The sequence below is a fragment of the Zymoseptoria tritici genome, chromosome 1, assembly GCF_000219625.1.
Source record: "Zymoseptoria tritici IPO323 chromosome 1, whole genome shotgun sequence".
In the NCBI taxonomy this organism is placed as follows: domain Eukaryota; kingdom Fungi; phylum Ascomycota; class Dothideomycetes; order Mycosphaerellales; family Mycosphaerellaceae; genus Zymoseptoria; species Zymoseptoria tritici.
The window spans coordinates 5756652-5777415 of NC_018218.1; the positions used below are offsets into that span (position 1 = coordinate 5756652).

At 51.3% G+C, this 20764-nt stretch overlaps 5 protein-coding genes across 5 annotated transcripts; 2 read left to right on the plus strand and 3 right to left on the minus strand.

Moving 5' to 3' along the window:
* Positions 1-37: 37 nt before the first annotated feature.
* MYCGRDRAFT_67588 (uncharacterized protein) lies at positions 38-1539 on the minus strand (the record flags this gene model as incomplete). Its single annotated transcript, XM_003856831.1, has 3 exons — positions 38-367; positions 443-936; positions 1032-1539. 3 exons carry the CDS (start codon positions 1315-1317, stop codon positions 230-232), a joined length of 918 nt encoding a protein of 305 aa, XP_003856879.1.
* Positions 1540-2162: 623 nt separating this feature from the next.
* Positions 2163-4218, minus strand: MYCGRDRAFT_98908 (uncharacterized protein; the record flags this gene model as incomplete). Its single annotated transcript, XM_003856830.1, has 2 exons — positions 2163-3889; positions 3947-4218. The coding sequence occupies one exon, from the start codon at positions 3852-3854 to the stop codon at positions 2619-2621; it is 1236 nt and encodes a 411-aa protein (XP_003856878.1).
* Positions 4219-5031: 813 nt separating this feature from the next.
* MYCGRDRAFT_98909 (uncharacterized protein) lies at positions 5032-6628 on the plus strand (the record flags this gene model as incomplete). Its single annotated transcript, XM_003856760.1, has 3 exons — positions 5032-5258; positions 5309-5948; positions 6002-6628. 3 exons carry the CDS (start codon positions 5032-5034, stop codon positions 6362-6364), a joined length of 1230 nt encoding a protein of 409 aa, XP_003856808.1.
* Positions 6629-13464: 6836 nt separating this feature from the next.
* Positions 13465-15818, plus strand: MYCGRDRAFT_98910 (uncharacterized protein; the record flags this gene model as incomplete). The annotated part of the gene is made up of 5 exons (XM_003856761.1): positions 13465-13663; positions 13715-13756; positions 13812-13864; positions 13932-14428; positions 14507-15818. The coding sequence occupies 5 exons, from the start codon at positions 13576-13578 to the stop codon at positions 15816-15818; spliced, it is 1992 nt and encodes a 663-aa protein (XP_003856809.1).
* Positions 15819-20294: 4476 nt separating this feature from the next.
* On the minus strand, positions 20295-20666 carry MYCGRDRAFT_33514 (uncharacterized protein; the record flags this gene model as incomplete). Its single annotated transcript, XM_003856829.1, has 2 exons — positions 20295-20498; positions 20592-20666. The coding sequence occupies 2 exons, from the start codon at positions 20664-20666 to the stop codon at positions 20295-20297; spliced, it is 279 nt and encodes a 92-aa protein (XP_003856877.1).
* Positions 20667-20764: the final 98 nt, after the last annotated feature.

Here is a 20764-nt window from a genome sequence, read left to right on the forward strand (position 1 = left end):
GTGCCTTTTCATTCCTTTCCAAAATAACCAAATGTCTCTCATGTGCGGTCGAAAGGCGCAACAGCCTCTCGCGGCATATGCATAGGTACTTTTTCTTCTCCATCTTGCCTCATCCAGCAAGCACCTCTTTTCTCCAAACTCCTTCGTGGCGCGTACCATGGACGGATCCGAACAGTGAATCTTTGGATGTGTTGCCCTGTCCGTTGCTCGGCCTCTTGCTTGTGCTTGTCTAGTAGACCTTCTTCTTCTCATCGAAGCTGACTTGTCCCGGTCCCATGTTGACCAACAGCAGAAGCCCACCGACAATGGACAGGATTTGGAAGAAGTCGTACTTGGCGAAGTCCTTGTGCGGGTGGTGTGGGTGGAGCTGTAGTACAGAACAAACAATGTCAGCAATCAATTCTCCTGATCTCATCTCATCTCAAGCAGTCCACGAACTCACCGTCCAAAAGTTGTTGACCAGAATGTTAAACACGCTGAGAATCATCACCAGCACAATCGCGCTCCACTTCGCCTTGAATCCCACCGCCACCATCACACAAGCGATCGCACCGGGGATAATAACCAACACTCTGCCCAAGCTCCACTCGCCGGCGAAAACGAATCCAATGAACAGGAATATCAGCAACACCCGTCCGGCGAGCTGGAAGTACATTTTGCGGTCCTTCTCGTCGAGTTGTGGGAGTCCCGCCGGGGCGAACTTTTTGCGCACCCAGCTGTCGGAGAGAACCATGATGAGTCCGCCCATAACGGACAGGTTGCGCAGGAAGAAGTTCAGGTCGAAGATGAGTCCATAGCCCAGGGCTTGGGTGACGACGACGCCGATGAGGCCGCAGACGGCGTATTCGCTGTATTTGCGGATGATGACGAGGAGGCTGCTGCTGACCATGGCGACGACGTTGACGAGGAGGAAGACGTGGTTGACGCCCCAGGGCACTGTCAGGAATGTCAGCATGTGCTCCGTGTCCAGCCCTTCACGGACTCCCTTTGAGTCTTCTTGAGTCTCCTCGAAGTGTGTATGCCAAACTCACTATGCCGATACTGATGCAAATACTCCAACTGATCCCCCCACTGCGTGAGTATCCTAATAGCATCCTCAATAAACGTCACCACGATCAAAAACCTCCCAATGGCCGGCAGATACGGCTTGACGGGGTCCGACCACGTATCCAAGAGATCCTCAATCTTGCTCGTCTGGCGGCGGATGGCATCGAGGGGCGAGGGGTCGTTGGTCGCGGAGGAATTCGAGGGCCCGCCGAAGGACGCGGAGGATTGGTTGCCGAGGTGGTAGCCGGCGGTGCCTCTGATTTGAGCCATGGTGAATCGCGGAGGGGTGAGTAGGTGGAGGAGGGGAATCGAGGGGAGCGTAGCAATGGGTTGCTGCTACGGCTGTGCGTGAGCCCGGGGTATTGGGGAGGTCGGAGGGAGGTTCCTCGGCTGAATTGAGGCGTGGTATACCAGGGAATGCGATGTCTCGGGCGCAGGGAGAGCAAGTCGAGAGGAATTGCTAGGTGAAAAGGAGAAGAGGGACTCGCGGTGTACAAGAGAATGGCGAATTATTCGAGGGGAGTCGCCAGAAAGTTGTGACGAAGGAAGAGGTCCTTGACGAAGAGTGGTTCACGAGCGCCAAGAATCGGTCGTAGCTAAATGACATCTGGCTTCAGGATGCTTTGCGCTATCGTTTATTTTGGACCCAGGGTACCGATGTTGGTCGAGATCCTCCTGATCTGCCCGGAATCGGGTGACTGCCCGTTCGCCTTGAATAATCTCACAAAGACTCGGGGAATTGGTTGGTTGGATCTTTGTTCCGTGGGCTCGATTGAGACGAGAATGGCCTACTGCGGCTACGTATGGCTTCAATTGAGGATTGATCCGCGGCGAAGGTCTCGGAGTGAAGCAGCTATAAAGTCTAGCGATATATTTGACCTCATCATACAGCATTCGTTCACCGCAGCTTTGCCATGAATTCGCGCTTTGCATCGGTGCTTGTCGGCATGTATAACGATGAACAAAAAGGATTACAATTCTTTCAACTGCCATTCGCTACTGATGGTCTAGCTCGACACTCAATGCCTCATACAGCTTGAGCTCTCCTTCGACATTGCAATCGATCGCCAAAAGCAATAGTACATGCGAATGAACCTCCTCGTCTGTCCCGTTCTCTTCCCTTTCCACAGTCTGTGTCGTCGCAGTCGACTCGGTGCCAATGCGACACCCTTTCCCTGCTTCCTTTTCCCGGCCATGTGGCCTTGAACGCCAAATTGGTGATCTCAAAAACACAAAAGTACAAATCCAGAAATTGATTCGCTCATAAGATACCAGGGCGATGAAATGTCCGCATGGCGATCCACATGAGACCATGGGCCTCGTAAATCGCCAGATGACTGGACGACAGCATTTGTCGAGAATTTCGGTAACAGCTGAGCTCGCACGACATGCCCCAAATGTTGCCCAAACGATACGTGTGGATAAACAGTCGCAAGCGCTAAGTCGAAAAGGCCTGTCGATGGCGCAAGGAATGATAGTCGAGCTTCAAGGTACACTCAGAAGCGCCAAACTTCGTAGTGTGACACAGCTCGAATGCGAACGTACGATCCAGGTTGGGATGCTCACGGCTTTCACGCGTCCCAGTTGGAAGCGTCGTTTGGGTCCGCAACATCGGCGCGCTGCTCGTACTCGTCGGTCAATGCCTGAAAGCCCTTGGGTTTGGTACCCGGAGCGACCTGCTTGACGGCTGGTGCGGCCTTGACAGGTGCAGCAACGGGTGTAGCACTGCCATTGGTCTCAACCTGCGAGTCCTTCTTCTTGGACTTCTTGCTGGTCTTGACCTCGTTCCATCCAGTCTCTTGTCCGCTTTCATCGATGGCTTTGGCGAAGTTGTTATCCTCGGACTGGGCTCCGTCGGCGATCGAGGTCGCGGCAGTGCTGGCGCCCGCGTTGGAGCTGCCAGTGGACTCTGCGTCGAACGTGTCGAGAAGTGCAGTGTTGTTACCGGACGACGCCGTAGCAGACTGCTGAAGCTGGCGGGCACCGTTCTGCTCGGTCCATTGGTTCTTGGCTGGTGCGGCTGGGATTGGAATGCCATTCTTTGCTGGCTCGCCACGAGCGATACGGGCAGCGCGAAGTTGCTGCTCCGCCTCGACCTTGCGAATCCTCTCGGCCTCTTGACGGGCCTCTTTCTCGGCCTCCTTCTTACGGCGGTTTTGACGCTGTTTCTTGGTCTCCACAACCTCCTGCTTGGCAGCCCTGTTGACCTTCTCCTTGGTCGGCTGAGAAGAGGCAGTGATCTTCAGAGCTTTCGGACCGGGAGCGGTGGGCTCGAGCATGTCATCGACAGCGCCGGCCTTGCCAGCTGGTGCCCAGTCATCTTCGGCATCTCCAGTCTGAGAAGAGCCCGAAGAGAGGATTGGCGAGGTCATGCTCTTGGCCTTGACCGTCTTGACACGTGTGTCCTTGCTTTCCACTTTCTTCATGTCGATACCTTCTCTCGCCTTCTTCATGTTCGCGGCGAATTGGCGGGTGCTCATGTCAATTTCATCATCATCATCCTCTTGCGCCGCAGGAGCCGGTGGTGAGACGGATGGTTGTGTAGTGGCTTTCCGCTTCTTGTTGCCATTCTCCTTGCCGGATGGGTTGACATTCTGTGTGTCCTGTACGAGCGCACTCGGGGCCGCGTTCTTCGCAGCTGCCTCTGGCTTGCGAACGGCTTTCTTGACCTCTTTCTTGACCTCGTCAAAGTCATGTATCGGGACCGCCTTGTGAACCGGGGTGCTCTTTGGGTAGTAGTAATAAACGAGACCACCGGCGACGACGCCGAAGATCGTCCAATTCTGCACTGCCTGCCAGCCGTCCATGTTGGGCGATCGCGAAGAGGGACTCGTCTAGCTGTCTGTGCGTTCGTCGTCAGTGGCATGCACGTGTGACAGCGCGGAGGGTGAGTACTCACGAGGTGTCGTAGCCGATTGATGGCTCAGAAGAGGTCAAGAGACGTGTGATTATCGCTGAGCGTGTCGAAGAAGTGCGAGAAGAGCGTGCTCCTGAGCGAGGGAGGACGACTTTGTACGAGTGAAGCAAGGGTGGTAGGACAGCGGGAAAGTGGTGGTGGTGTGCCAAACGTGGTGGCGGTCGCGTCGTCGCCGAGACTAGGTGGAGAGACGCTGTGATCCAATTGGAGGTGTGTCGTGGTGTGAAGGGATGTGTGTGAAAGCGTGAAAGTGTGACGGAGGATGGGATGGGCGGATGTCGACGCGAAGCCGTCGAGGTGGTATGTTCCAAGGTGCGTCACGCTAAATAGCCTACCTTAATAGGGGTGGCGCTTTAATGCGGGACACGAGGCATACATGGGGCAGTGCTGGAATTGGCAGAAGGCCGACAACTTGCTTGCAGAATGGACGCTCTGCTGGCGACGGTGATGATGTGTACCTACTTGAGGTGTTATGAGAAGTCGATATCCTTCGTTTACATGTGCGATGCACGCGATCAGTATTGACAACTGCTTTGCGTGCACAAATCGAAGTTGGCCATATCATCCCGGCATTGACCTCATCCCTCGTTCCCTGTTCCAATATTGCATCACGACTTACGGACATCGCATGAGCCTCCTCTGCACCGCTCCCGGCATTTGACGGCTTCCATATCATTCTTACACCACCTAGGTACCTTAGCCACCAAAGCCGAGCCACCCTCACAGTGGCCCAGCCGACGTGCAGACCTTGTGAGAGTACCGATGAACCTGCACATTCGCTTGACATCTCGGATACAGTCCGAATTGAGCAGTTGGACCACAGCGGGAGACATCCCTGTACACTGAGCGACTAGACTTCGCAGCTGGGGAGGTCTGGAGAACACGTTTCTCGGACCTGGCACTAGTATCGCGACACGCATGCATGACCATGCTCGAGCACGATGATACCTCCTAATCTGCCTGGTCTGAACGGCGAACGTCGGTCGTGCATAACCAGGGCGCTCGGGGGAAACTCAAACCATGCTTGCCCGGATTGAAGAGGAATGACGGCTTCGATCCTCCGTCGCATGTGGAATCCACTTCTTCGCCATGCATGGAAACCTCTACTATTTCCCACGAAGGGCGTTCCCTTCTTACCAGCCGAATCGAGGATCGAAGAAGAGACTATCCCCGGCTATGTTGCATCACGATACTATCCAGTCCGAATCGGAGAAATCTTTCAGGATCGCTACCAGATTGTGGGTAAATTGGGATATGGGATTTCTTCAACCGTTTGGCTAGCGCGAGATACAGAGTGCGTTGTGTTGCTCCATTATGGGCGACACGATCACTGACTGATGCCAGTGAATGCCAACATGTCGCGCTCAAAGTCCACATCCACGACGAAGCGATGGGATACGCACTGAACACGGAGCTGGACGTCTACAAGCGAATCGAAAAATCACCAAGGCACCATCCAGGCCGCCGCGCAGTGCGGAATTCCCTCGACTCTTTTCATGTCGATGGGCCCAGTGGACGGCACATTTGTTTGGTGCATCCACCGTTGTGGGAAAGTCTGCTGAATATCAAACATCGCAACGACGTAGGAAGACTTCCGGCAGAAGTTCTGGCTTTGGTGCTGAAGCGCTTGTTTCATGCCTTGATGCTCCTACACGAGGAATGCCATGTGGTCCATACGGATATCAAAGAAGCCAATATTCTGCTCGGTGCCGACTCGTCTGTGTTGGCTGAGTTTGAGGCCGAAGAACTCAATAAGCCTAGTCCCAGGAAAGAAGTTGATGGAAGTATCATCTACCAGACTCGGAGATTAGGCATGCCGAGAAATTTCGGAGCGCCGGTGCTGTGTGACTTTGGCTCGGCGGTACCATTGGATGATGGGCGAGAGCATCTTGAAGACATTCAGCCCGATGTATATCGGGCACCAGAAGTCATTCTGGACATTCCGTGGACATACAGCGTGGACATCTGGAACGTAGGATGCATCGTGCGTATCAACGAGAATACCCGGAAGGAACTCCGCTCAATGACTATTCACAGATATGGGACGCCTTCGAAGGCGAGCACCTCTTCACAGGCCGAGACCACGAAATCGGAACCTATCGATCAAGAGCTCATCTCGCCGAGATCATCGCCCTGCTTGGTCCTCCGCCTGCAATTCTTCTTGCCAGGGCAAATTTGAGGAGTAAGTTCTTCTCTGAACAAGGCGAATTCGTCGCGAGTGGTCCCCTTCCCGCTCCGAGACCGCTCGAGCAACGGGAGACGTCTATTCAGGGCGGAGGTGATGTCGAGGACCGTGAGTGCTTCCTTCGCTTTATGCGGAAGATGTTGCAATGGGAGCCGGAAAAGCGGAGTACGGCTAGAAGGCTGGCGGACGATGAGTGGATTTTGAAGCATACCTGACGAGACGAGCTTTGAGCACCGGACTTGTGCGTGCTACTGACTATTGTAGACATGACGCCTGACGTCTCCAATGACCGATGTTTAGTGCGAATGGCGGATGATCGAGCTGCTCGGTCTTGTCTCATCTACTGGACGCTTGCCATGATGCAGCTCAGGCTCCGACATAGTCGAGTTCGCTTCCTTCACTTGGATAGTATGCGAGCACGCGGACGCCCCTACGACGTCTGGTTGACGCCTCGCCGATGTCAGACAGGCACTCGTTTGTTTAACACGATGGAGGCATCTCTCTGTCACGCTTATACTCTTTCAATGACAGCAACTTCGTATACTCATCGCCTTTTACTATCACAACACTGCGTCACGTCGCTTTACGAGGGATATCGTCGCTCCTTCCTAGTTGCGAATGTCTTGGCAGAATTTACGCACTAGCGTGGTTTGGAAGTTCGGCCTGTACAATAGCAAAAATCTTGAACGACAACCTTTCGAAGCGATTGATAGCTCGCAAGAAAGCCCCTGTCGTCTATACGCTATCAGAAGCCTCCGTTGTAGCTTGGAGATGAAACTGAGCGATCAATGCCTTGACAGCCAAAATTTGAATCCAGACACTAAAGCCGACACTACAACCTTCTGTTGTTCGCCGACTGCCAGGGCGATTGTGCCAATGAAGCAGGGTGTTGTAGCTACCGTTCTGAACTACCCTGTCGTCCAACGGGGCCCAGATCCGCCAAAAATTGAGCGAGATATGGCCAAATCGCCATTTCCGCCCATTTGCTCCTCTTGAAGGCTCGTACGCCTCTGGAAGAAGCGCCGGCGACAACAAGAGCAAAAGAAAATGGTCCCTAAGGGGGTCGAACCCTCGACCTTGGCGTTGCATCGTAGAGATATTAGCACCACGCTCTAACCAACTGACTGTGAAGTTTGTTAGGAAACGAATCCAATGATGGTGGAGACCGGAATCTACTCACGCTAAGGAACCGTTGTGATTGGTGGAGAGTGGCTCGTATCAACGAATATACAGCTCACAAAATTTGTGCGGGGTTCGGCTCTTCGTTTCGTACTCGGCAGGCTTTGTATCAGAGTCTTGAGTCTTGGTCCTACGACGAACTATATGTCGGCATCTACAGCATAGCGCTGTCTGGATTGCTGTATATGAACCATGTACGACCGGAGGCTTGGTGTGGGCCAACTATTGCTGCGGCAGCTCTAAGATTGTGGTTTTGTCTGAGCCCATTGCCCAAAAGCCAAACCACGCTAGTGCGTAAATTCTGCCAAGACCTGCTCAGCGGAGGAAGGAACGACAACATCTTCAGGGTCGACGGATCTGCTGTCGCGCGTGGTATAGCGACGTATTCTGATGAAGCGTTCTGATGAGTGTGCCAATGGCGGATGTATTCGAAACGTACATCACAAAAGTAGATCGCAACTTCCTGGCTTGTGGGAAGATCGTGAGGCAACGCCCGACTACCGTCTTCCACTTCTTGTGTAGACTGTCGTCTTTCAGATCTCAGTCCGAACTCTGCGATGTTTGGCACCCGTCCTACGTTCATGGAAATGCTGCCCGTGGAAAGTTGACCGATCATTGCATTCGCACGTGCGAGGCTGCGCGGCTGTGCCCCTCGCGATGGCGCACCATTCGTGAGTTACTGCTACTACCTCCATTTTGCGAATTAGATGTTTAGACCTTTAATGATCTGGCTATATATAGCCCTTAATCAACACACACGCTGCTGCTGGTAACACCGTTGTCATGCTCGTCGTCGCTATCGCCAAGGAGTCGTCTACTATAGAATCCGTTGCCCTTACGCTATCGCCCTTATTACGAATATACGCCTCTACGAATACACGAATATACGCCCTTAGCGCTTGCCGGTGATCTTAGCGTAATCTTACCGCTATGCTACGCCTACGGCCTAATTACGACTACCTTCGCGAGGAGATTAAAGTCCTGCTATACGTCTTAGGACTAAGCTACGAGGCTGTAAGAGCATAGCTAAGAGAGCAAAAGTAGGTAGATATATCCCTTAGAACTTTAAGGCGACAACTAGTAACTTAGGGTATTACAACAAGGCCTCGGAGGCCTAATCTCGGTAAGAATAATAAGGAGCGCCTACGTACGAGGGTTAAGTACCTGTTCTAGGAAACGGATAAGAAGGATAATATATGCTATAAGATCCTGCAGCTAGATAGGTTTAAGCTCTCGAAGTAGCAGTTCGTTTAATTAAGGAAGAGTATAGGTTTCTACCGCAGGATCCCTAAGGATAATTAGCCGATATATAATAAGATTATTAAGAGCGTATTAGTCGGAGTTATTAAGGGTAGAGCGCTAGAAGATTACGGATACCGTAGTCTCGTAAGGGAGATACGGAAGGAGTTTAGACTAATTAGAAGGTTCGCGATCTCGGGCTCCTAGTAAAGCTCTTAATGCTAATCCGTATATATAGGAACCGGATCTATAGCATCGCCTACCGAATGAACTCGGCGCCGTTCGAAGCACGTCGCATTAGTAAGAGAGTTAAGGTCCGCTCTTACCTTCTAAAGGCTAAGGGCCCGGATTATATATAGTCTGTAGATACATACTGCAAGCTAGAGCTGTTTAGTATATAGTTCTACTGCTGCATTAACGTGTATTTACGTAAGATTATATAGGCGTACGTCGGCACTATAGCTAAGACGAAGTTCTCGGTATTCTGTTAGTATCTCGGTGTAGTCGAATCCCTTAGGAAGACGCCGTAAGTAAGCTATAATCTTAGTGCACTTCTTAGTGCATCTCTCGACGCTGTCGCTAACCTTAATACACAGATTATGCGTGCTAACTATAGCGTAGAAACTCCGATAATAGCTAACGCTTATCTGTACTTCCGCGAGCATTAAGAAGGGTACTAACTCTGCTTTAATAAGGGCTTCTAGTATACAACTAGTAAGGGCAACAACACTATTAAACGTTTCTAGGGTCTTAGAGTAACAGCGGCGTTTAACAGATGGCGTAACTTCTTTATTAAGCTCCGCAATAAGCGTCTGTATAACGAGGATTAAAAGGCTAACCGTATAGCGTTCCTCGCTGTCTACCTGCCTATTATCTAATACACCGTATAGATGTTCGTCCTTACTTACAATCGCTACCGTATTCGTAAGCACCCTAAGATCCCTAAGTATGTTAATAGCATACCGAACATCCTCTACGACTATCTAGAGCTAAAGGGCACCGAGCCGTATAGCATCGACCTCGACGTTACGTATCCGCAGATATAAGAAATAATCGACCGGAAGGACGAGTTTAGTAAGATACTAATCTGCCGAGATCTCTACTTAGATCTACCTAAGATGTAACCTATTAGGTAACACCGGCGGCTCGCTAATTTGAATATATATAGACCTCGTTTTATACCTTCCGCCTAGTACTATGTAATAGGTTAACGCTTGCCTTGCCGCTACTAGATTCCCTACTAAACTAAATAGTCGTAAGAAGACTGCAAGTGGTAATAAGCTCTATGTCGTCGTATATCTTTATGTCCGCGCTATAGCCGCTGCTTATCTAGCTACCGGTAGTAAGCTAGTAGAGTTTAAGACGTCGGCCTAAGGTGCAGGCCTATAGCTAAGGGATCGCATAAGGCAGGTATTTGCGGAGAATAGCTTCCCTATCTAAGATATATAAGTAGAGCGTATTAAGAGCCTAGCATAACAGGCCCTTAAATAAAAACTCTGCTCTTAATCCTTCCTAGCTATTAGCTCCTCGCCCTTCTTATCCTCTGCACCCTCTACACCCTCTAATTTACGCATAATTAGTCTAACAATTAGTCTAATACATACGCATCTAGCCCTGAACGAAGCCTTTAATTATGCCTGCTTATACTAAGTTCTATACCGATAGTAGAGCTCCTTACGTCGGACTTACTAGCAACTGCGGCAACTGCGGCTGCGATCTACTATCTACCGAGAGCCGCGCTAAGAGCGCTTCCGCTGCGTACGCCGTACTACCGCCGGTAAGCAAGCCTAGCACTAGAGCCTACTATAGCTATAGCGTCCTGCAGTCCGGTCGTGCTAATCTAATTCGCTAGAGCACTTCTAAGAAGTCTACCCGCCCTACTAATGCTAGTACTCGCGCTCTGTTAATCGACTATGCTGCTTAAGCTGCTGCTGTTGCTTAAGCTGCTGCCGCCGCTCCGTCGCTAACTCCGCCTATGTAGTAGACCGATCTAGCATCCTCCGGTGCGGCTAACAACGTAGCTAACAACGCAACTAATAACCGACGTAGCAGACCGTAAGTCGAAACTCTATAGGAAGTTAGTATTGCCTGCATAATACACATAGTTAGCATAAACACTCGCAAGCCGGCGGTATATATATATAGCGAGCCGAAGGATGCCTTCGAGTAGACCGGCTAAGGCGTTGTCGACGAGATAAGCGCTATCTTAGCGGGGATCTTAGTAGAAGAGCGGAAATCCTAGCTACTAAATTAGCTTCTTAATAAGAGCGACACTGCCAGCCGTCGAGTCCGTAGCCTTAGTGTTCGATACTACGACTGCTTCCTTACGATTAAATACAACGATAAGAATTAACCTGTTCGGCTAGGCAATAATAGCACTATATCGCCGAGCATCCTCCGGCAGCTGGCGCCCTTCCTCCCTAACATTACGGTTAGGCTCGTTAAGGCTAGTATATACATTACGCTGCTTATTAACGAGCTTAGCTAGTTTAACGTCTACGGAGGCTTCGTTAGTAATAAATATAAGTACCGGCCAGAGCAGCGTATTGTACTATCCACTGCGAGGAAGCCTCTATTTAAGCTACTAAGGGAGATAAAGAAGAAGGAGCAGAGCGGCGGTAAGTTTATTAACGAGCTCGCCGCTGCGACTAACGCTAGCGCTGCTCTTACCGCCGCTCCTAACGCCGATTTTACCTCTAAGCGTAAGGACAAGCAACCGGCCAAGCCTAAGCTATCGGACGAGAACTAGCTGCAGCAGGAGATCGAGGCATAGGCCGCTCTCGGTAGTAACGACATATCTCTTAGCCCTAATCTCGCTCTTAGATTCGCTATTGCCAGGTCCCTTAAGCCTAAGCCTATCGACGAGCCTGCCGCCGGTGCCTCGAGGCCTAGCAAACGTACTACTAGCTCGGAGCTCTAGCTATCCTTACTAGTAAGACTTAAGAACTCTATAATTGTTATCGACGACGACGTTAACTCCGATTCTAGCTTGTAGGATATAATTGTTAAGGCTAGAGCAGCAGCCGTAAGAAGGGCTAAGGAGAAAGCGGCCGAGTCTGCGGAGCTACTAGTGCACACGCTAGTTAAGACTATAGCATCTTTAACGTCCTCCGGAGCAGCTAATATAACAGCGAAGGCACTATCGATAAAGAAGGTACGTAAGCTATCGCGTGTACGTAAGCTATTGCATGCTCTAAACCTTACGCTATTGCAAGAACGCTCTAAATTACCGGAGATCCCTCTTAAATAGGAGTAGAAGGGCTTTAAGGTAGAGCCGGTTGTCGATAAGCCAGTCGTTAATAAGCCAGTCGTTAATAAGCTAGTCGTTAATAAGCCAGTCGTTAATAAGTCTGTAGAGCAGAGCAATAGTCTACGGCGGAGCGGTCGGAAGAGGATTCTAACGCAGAAGAGGGCTAAGAGCGAATCTTAGTATTATCTTATAGCGTTTCTTAGTATAGTATACGGCAAGGGCAGTATATATAAAGGAAGCAGACATAATAGAAGTATATACAGAGGAAACTTAGGTATTATTTAGTAGCTCGAGAGCCGATCTTACTATATCTTAGTATGTTTCTTACCTATTTGCCCTCTAACTTCGCTAAACGCTGCTTAATCGCAGTATCCTTCTCCTCTAACGCCTCTCTTACCGTCGTTAATTCCTCCTAGTTTAGCTTATAGCTAGCTAGCAAATCTACATACTGCTCTTTAAGGAGTTTAATCTTACCTACAAGTCCCTTAATCTTAGCGCTATAGCTACCTTTAAGGAGTTCGATCTTACTTAGCAGTGCCTTGCCCTTACTCGCCAGCTCTAAATTCGCATTAGTTAACAGCTCGATATTATCCTCTATTGCTACTATCTTTACCTCTATATCTGCTATTATTCCTCTACTAGCAGCATCCTCGATAGTAGGCTCTGCTCCCTTATTAACTAGCTTGCTAGCACCGCAGTTAGCCTTGCTACGGCTAAAGTAATATCCGTAAGTCGTCTTATACGTTATAATGTCCTTATATGCGCGACATACGTAGCCTGCTCGCTTGTAGAGTCTGTACTCGGTAAACGCCGGCAATCCTAAAACGGGATAATTAGCTAAGATCGTACTAGGATATACCGAGATCTCCTAGATTAAACTTACCTTCGTCCGTCTCCTACACTCGACCTACATAATTGTAGCGGTTAAGAGTCTGCTTTCCGCTCTTCCGCATAGTAGCATCTGCCGACTATACTTTAGTAATAGCTTCGTTCTAAGTAGAGACGCTAATATACTACGGAGCGAATTAATCTATTATAGTCGGTATACGGTAGGCTCGGAGTTCTTTAGGCAGAGTCGAAGGAGATAGCGGCGGTGTTAGAGTTAGAGTATTATTAACATCTTGCATTAGTGTATCTTCGCGCTCGAGCGGCAAGCCCTACGCTTCGAGCCTAGCTTTCTTAACAGCTTCGCCTTGTAATATGTTCTAAGTAGTAAAGGCTATAGTAAGATCGAGATCGAGAGCGAGAACGAGAGCGGTAGAGATTAGTAGTAGTAGTAGTAGTAATGTTGTTGTTCGAGAGAGAGAGAAACGACCGCGGAAGGGGATATTTAAACCTACCAAACGCCCTTATTAGCATTATACGCACTTATATGTAATTGTTAGCTCTTAGCGTAATCTTAGTAGCCAGCTGACAATAGATGGTGATATACAGCGACAATAGGAGCGTTTATTAAGGGAGTGAAGTTACTTAAGCCATGCACGTGACTATTAAATCACTAATTAAGAGGTAGTGGCAGTAACTCACGTATGGTACACCATCTCGCGTACCAACTTGGCGGGCCCACCTCATCATCAAGCGCCAGCGGACTCCTTCAATGATGCATCGTCACGCCTGCATGTAGCTTTGTCTTTACTTCCAGCTCTCGCAATGGAACATCGTCATCCCTGTTCATCTGTGGCGTGGAAGGCGGCCAGGCGACCGCCTTGAAGTCGATCAAGTCTGAACGGGATAGTGACATCCACCTTCGTGCCAACCATGAAGCGATTCGGAGGATGGCTCAGCTCGCCAGCTGCAAACCTAGGTTCGAGCAAGTCTCTGACTGCTCTGGACGAGCCTCATGCTTGTGAGAAGGAACCACAATGTACATTGCAAGAAGGAGACTGAGTGTTCGCAGTGGAAGAAGCTATGAGATGTGCTTCGCACATTCTGAACGATGGTAGGAGCAATGATCGCACGCCGGTAAAACTCTACGGGTGCTCACACTATAGCAGACGTCGAACGAGCTGAAGCAGAGCTCAGCCAAGGGACCTCTCCCTTCCACAAGGTATACCACACCATCACCATACGCCTCTCCCGAAACACCGCGATTCTAACCAAGCATGCTGAACTAGCTCGGACGAGCCTTGACATTCTTCCTCCGAGCAACCCTGAGTTTCGAGAAAGAGATGATAGAACAGACCTCTCAGCGATTAGCAGAGGCAGAAGAGTCGGCCAGCGAACATCAAAGAAGAGCATTGAGGGATCCAACAACAGCTCACCAGAGCAAGATATATCCCGTGGGCTCTGAGTACGCTCTGTGCCATGCAGAGACTCAGCTCATGTCTGCGGTGATCGGGGTGTTGAACGAGAGCTTGACGGAGAGCTTGAGGGGATTCTATAAGCTGCGGAAAGCGTTCACGACGTTGAATGCGATTATGGAGGCGGAGAATGCTTATCTGAAGAAGCACTTTCCGGACGGGACTGGTTCGTCAAACAGCAGTTCGAAAGAGAACAGCTCGAACAACAGCTCTGGCGTTATGACGCCTGCCGAAAGTGAAGGAGATGATAAGGGCGATCTGGACTTTCAAGATGCTGATGAGGCACATTCGGATCTGCCAACACCAGTCGAGTACCAGGGCCACTTGGAAATGCCTGGCAATGACAGACCACCTCCTTACCCGACAGACACTGCGAAAGACTCGAATAGGACGGTGGATGTTTCGGACAACGACATTGACTTCAGGAAAGTGACCACGGACCCTGTAGATCTGTTCACCCATTCTGGCGTGGCACTCTGCTTCGGACTCTTGCAGCTCCTAATTTCGATGATTCCGCCAGCGTTCTCCAAACTTCTCTCTATCCTCTCCTTCAGAGGTGACCGCGAGACTGGACTGCAACTGCTTTGGCGATCGACCAAGTTCAACGCTAACATCAACGGCGGCATGGCAGGCTTAATCGTGCTGGGCTTCCACGGAGCTGCTGTGGCTGTGTGCGACATTCACACACGAGAAGCATTCCCTCGCCCACGACTTGCCGCTCTGCTCCAGGAGATGAGGACTCTGTACCCGAAGAGTGTCCTTTGGATCCTGGAAGAAGCTCGCCTGTCGAGTGCCGACCGCAAACTCGAGCAAGCCGTGCAAATCCTCGAACGAGACTCTAGTTCCTCTGCTCTGAAACAGGTCGAAGCTCTTCGCGTTTTCGAGAAGAGTCTCGCATTGATGTACCTCCACGACTACGAAGCTTGCGCGGAGTCCTTCCTGCACACTCTCACCTTGAACAATTGGTCGCATGGCTTGTACTACTACATCGCCGCCTGTTGCCACATTGAACTCTATCGTATACATGCCTCAACAGAACCTTCGAAAGCCAGCAGTCACAAGAACAAAGCCAAAGAACTGTTCAAACTGGTCATGGCCAACACTGGCAAGAAGAAGTTCATGGCTCGTCAGCTTCCTCTCGACGTCTTCGTCGTTCGCAAGATTACCAAGTGGACCCATCGAGCCAAAGCCCGTGACTGCGATGTGGTCGATGCGGTGGGAGTCTCGCCTCTGGTCGAGATGACATATTTCTGGAGCGGCTTTTCACGCATGGGCAAAGCACAGCTTGAGAAATGTCTCACTCGACTAGCCTGGAGTGAGCAATCCGAGGCCTTCGACCAAGAAGCTGTCGACGAACGAGCTGTTTTCGGTGTCCTGAAAGCCACGTGCCTACGCAACTTGCACGACCTCGAAACCGCCAAGTCCGTTCTCAACGACTCTGTTTTCTGCTACAGTCTGCCGCAGATCAAGGCTTGCGAGCACGCGGATGCTTGGACTTTGCCTGTTGCCCATTACGAGATGGCGGTGTGTTGGTGGCAGGAAGCTGGCGGACAGGATGGAGAGCGCGAGAAGCTGATGAGTTGTAGTGGCAGTCTGGTCAAGGTGGAGAAATGGGAGGCATTTGAGTTGGACGCGAGGGTCGGGTTGAAGATCACGACGGCGAGAGAGACGTTGAGGAGGTGTGGGATTGTGGAGGCATGATACGAATGACTGAGAGATCGCTATCGACACCTTCGAAGCCCATCACCGACGCACGCCAGTCGCCATCACCTGCTTGCTCTTAATTGTATGAGCAACCTTGCTCAGCCCTGGACCACCATAAGACGGCCATTGCTCCGTACGATTCGCAAATGCGCACCATGCCCGGAATGCAGTGCCAGTCTGGAGCTGTTGAGCACTCCGCGGACCTCGTCCGAATGCATGTCCTTTCCCGAGTGGTTTAGGACCAAGGCCGTTCGATTGTGGTGGCAGTGGTCATCTGTCGAATGCGTTGTTAGCACACTTTATGATCAGTCGTCCTGGGATGCTTACATGGATGTCGGCGGCCCAAGTTGGGAGGTCCATGATGGTGTTGCGGCATCTTTGGCGCTGTTTGATCTTGATTCTGGCGCTCTTTGCGCAAGGCGAATGCTTCAGGACAGGCGTGTCTGCGAAGGGACATGTGAGTCTCACTGGGAGTCTGCGATTGCTGCTTTATACCCATCACTGCTCGCATATGAGCGGGATGTTGAAGATTTCGTGCACGTTAGAGTTCAGCCTTCAGCCTTGCGAACAACGACAACATCAATCTCAAGTACATGGCATTGCCAACCACTCATAGAGTCTTGGTCCCAAATCCGTGCTCTGCGAACAAGCTGCCTCCGATTTTCAGCGTCGGAAACGATCCATCTTTCGTGGAGATATCAGCGCCGAGGTCGTGTACGCTTGCAAGCCACTTTGGCCAGACATCTAGCAGCTGCAGCACCAAGACGGCAAGAGCGAACCTTGATGCTCGTGGAGGCCGACACTCAGTCTGCTTGTCGCCTTCCTGTTCCTCTGCGCACACCGACTTAATGGGCGCACCAATCACGCAGAGCGTGAGTCTGGACAGAACACGACCTCTCCACGCAGATATGCGCAGAGGCTGCGTCTCTCTGCTTGAAGGACGCCACGTGAAGGGCTCTACTCTCGAGCACCGAGCACGATGAAAGACTGATGATCCGTTGCTGCGGACTTGTACGGCAGAAGCTGTCTCTGGTCCAGCATGTCTGAGCGTGGTGAGCTTGGTTGCAGTCGTCTTTCGAGCGCGGGTGGTCGGCTGTCGTCAACCTTCAAGGACTATGCTTCGCCTGCCTGACTTCTCCTGGAGCGAGTTTTTGGTAGGCCTGAGGCTGATGTCGATCTTGCTTCTGGTCAGTCGATGGTACCCCAAATGGTAAGTCGACCCCTTGAGCTGTCATGTTATATGCATACCCACGGTTCGGCGGTTAAACTTGTTTATTGGTGGCACCGGCCCCCCAGGCGCGAGTAAATTCTGCACCCTTCCTTTGCAGGATAGATCTGGTCACCACATCGACTGAGACTTGTCCCACCCCAGTCTGCATCAGACTACGAAGCATCAACTCCATACCATGAGCATCCAATGCAGTCGCGCAAGCTGCTGTCCAGTTCGGTATTTACACGACTCCTCGGCTCCCTGCCGGGTGATCATGCTTACGAATGCATGTGATTGACCCTTTTTCGAAGTGGGGTCTTGCTAGCGTTCGAACATCATGTCCACATCTGGACCATTTGCAGAGCTATTGAAAAGCCCGAAGCCTTGGTCCCACCTGTAATGATCAGGTTACTCAGGTTAGGAGGTACACCATACTGCCAATTACACAAGCTACTAGTTGCTAGATAGTGCGAAGAACCGCGTTTCTGCGAGGTACGCCAGTCGGCAGTCACGACTCAAGACAAGCTCACTACAATTTGCCACGTCTGGAGAGACGGGCCTGCCAGAAAAGTTCCCAGGTCGATGAGTCCGTCTGTGACCGCAAGAGCAGACAAAACGATGGGTCTTGCGTGTGCAATCGCTGCGAAGCTCCGCTTTTGCTCTATGAGGCTGTCGGGCCACGCCTCGCAGAGGTCTGATGCCCAAAACTTTTGGCTTTCGTCTACCGACACGATCTAGCCGTGCGTGGAGCAGCGGCACGGGCGATCTCGACATGAACAGCTATGATCGACGGCTACCCACTATCATCACTCTGCGAAGGATGATGGCGTTGCCTTGGCTCCAGCACTTGGGACATCTCGAAGACCCCTCGAACAACAAGCTTCCACCAACAATCTCGACGACCCATCAAACGACAAGCTTTCACCCAATGTATCTCCATGTTCTCCGCAGGCCATGGTGACTACATCTATACATGATTCCATGTCCACATTGGCCTCTTGCACATTGCCCGCCACCTACCCACGCCTCGACACGGCACTCACTTTCGCTTTGTTCCTTTGCAGCAACTCTGAAGGCCGGTCAGCATGAGGTCCTTCCTCTTTGCACTGCTCATCGGAGCCATCACCACCATCACCCAGGTGCGAGCGGAGATCTCCTTTAACTTGACCGCTGCCGCAGAGCTCCCAGAGTGCGTTGTGTCGTGCGGTCTCTCGGTCCTTCCACGCTTCAATTGCACGATTGGCACGCCTTGCTACTGCGCGCAAACGGGTCCGGTAGCACGGACACTCACGAGCTGCGTCAACAATGGCTGCGAGAAGGCAAGCGATGCTCTTACAGGACTCCATTTCCAGGCGGACAGCTGCGGTTGGCGGCGGGACCGGAACACTGGACCAGAGAATCGTCGCATTAGTATCGCGCTGTTCACCTTGACGACAATCTTCGTCGTTGCTCGCTGCGCTTCGCGATGGGAACGGCTAGGCGGTGCTGGCTTTTGGTGGGACGATGGTACGTTGCGTTGCGTATATTTCTACTTGTGCTAGAAGTCTCGACTAACCGTCGCGTCCCAGCTGTCGCCTTCATCTGCTACATACCTATTGTAGCTATGTTTATCGCGGGACAACGCATGTTCGACCTGGGCATGGGTCGCGATCTGTGGGTGGTCTCCATCCCCGACCTTTTAACCTGGAGCAAGGTACCGAGACCCATAGCATCAACACTTCATGCTAGGACCTTACTAACATCCCCCTGTAGTGGTTCTTTGCTGTCCAACCGCTGTACGTCTTTGAAGCGTACTTGATAAAGCTCTCTCTAGTACTACTTTACCTTCGTATCTGGCCGGCAGAATCTGGAAATGACAAATTCCGAAGGTTGTGCAAGGTTATCGCTGTATTCCTGCTTCTCGGAGTCCTGTCTTGCATACCGGCCACAATCTTTGCATGCCATCCTATTCTTCTCGGTAAGGTCCTTGCGAACTCTTTTCTCTCCGCCAACGGGAACCCCTCGCTGACCTCGTACCTATACAGCACTGAACAAACCGAATCGGGCAGGCGGAGCCTGCGTCGATCGTATTGCGCTATACTATGCCGTCGGAGGAATCAATGTCGTTCTGGACATCATCGTCATTGTCATTCCACTGCCACTACTGCTTAAGTTGAGGATGTCAACTCTACGACGATCCGGGTATGTCACTTTCCGTGCCTTGGTGGAAGCTCTCTTGGACTGACTTATGTCCCCAAAGCATCATCTCTTGCTTCCTTGTCGGATTCATTGTGACGGCCTGCAGCGTAGTCCGCCTCACGCACCTGCGTCAGCTAACCACCATTCGAAATGCGACCTACGACTTCATGTCGCTCCTCCAGTGGTGTTTAATCGAGGTGGAAAGCAGCATGTAAGCCGGCACACCCGAGGAGATGAATTCTCGTCGACACCGCTTCCTCGGCCCTCACTAATGCATGACCTAGGATCTGCTGCTGCATGCCAGCAATTGCCGGACTCCTAAAGCGCACGATCAATCTCGTCTGGGCGAAGACGCCATACGGATCTTCGCGGAACAGGATTGATTCGTTCGAAATGGTTACAGAAAAGCGGAACAAGGGCAGTCAGGACAGCGAAGAGGACGAGTACGCCAATCTGCCGTCTCCCATGCCGCTGATGTACTCTGCGGACGAACAGGGACGAGTTGTGAGGAGCACGCTTCGGCCGTTTACGTCCGCGGCGTGAATACCGCTGTATGCTGGATCACCGAGACATTGCGCGACCTTCTGCGGTGCGACATCGAGAAAGTTACTAGCTGGAGTCATCATTCGGACATCGAGGAAGGAATCAGGTTGAGCCATCATTTGAATACGCTGTGCATTAACAAAGGGACTGGGTGGAGTAGTCATGCGGATACCGCTGTACATTACAAGATACCATGAAGTTATGACAAACGAAGGTCGTTAGAGATCTCCTGTGCAAAGCACTTTCATGTCCACGAGCTTGATACGACGGTCTAAGTGTCTTAGTGAAGTTTCACCTGCGATTACTGACCATGTCGCCGACACGGCATGTCATGCTACACGTGAAGTCACCCGGTCTGCATATGCCTCCTCGTCGGAACTCATGCGAACCTCCCGAAGCGGTCCTACATTCATCCGCCGATCTGTCAAGAGAACAACGATCAAAACAGCCATTCTCATCATTTCACATCGTCTCTAGAATCTACTGCCCCATCTAACAGACTTCTATGCGCTCGTTGAACCCTAAAATGCACTCACAACACCCTACTGCGTCTTGCTCTGCGCACCTTCCTTCTCCATTCCCTCGCATCCCACCGCCTTGCCAGCGACCTCCTCGACCTTGCCGAGTCCACTCTGGTTGGGATCCCTGTTCGCACTGGCGGCTTTCATGTCGTCGATGCCGGCTTGCTTGTCCTTGGCGGCGGAGTCTTGCCATGCCTTGGAGCCGGTGAGGGTGCCGACTGTGCCCTGTTTTGGATGTCAGTATTTATTCGTGATGGGCTCATGGTGATATGATAGCAGAAGGAGATGCACTGAGGTTCAACGGAATGGTAGACGTACTTCGACGACTCCCTTGACGTATTCGGCGTGGCCGCCGACGAGGGAGGGCTGAGTTGTGTTGTCGTTGGCTGACATGTTTGCGATCGTACTGTCTTTGAAACGGGCAGCTTGATGTTCCTAATGGTATAGTAGTCGTTGTAGTCGTCTGGAAGACACGAGAGAGGCGATGCAAG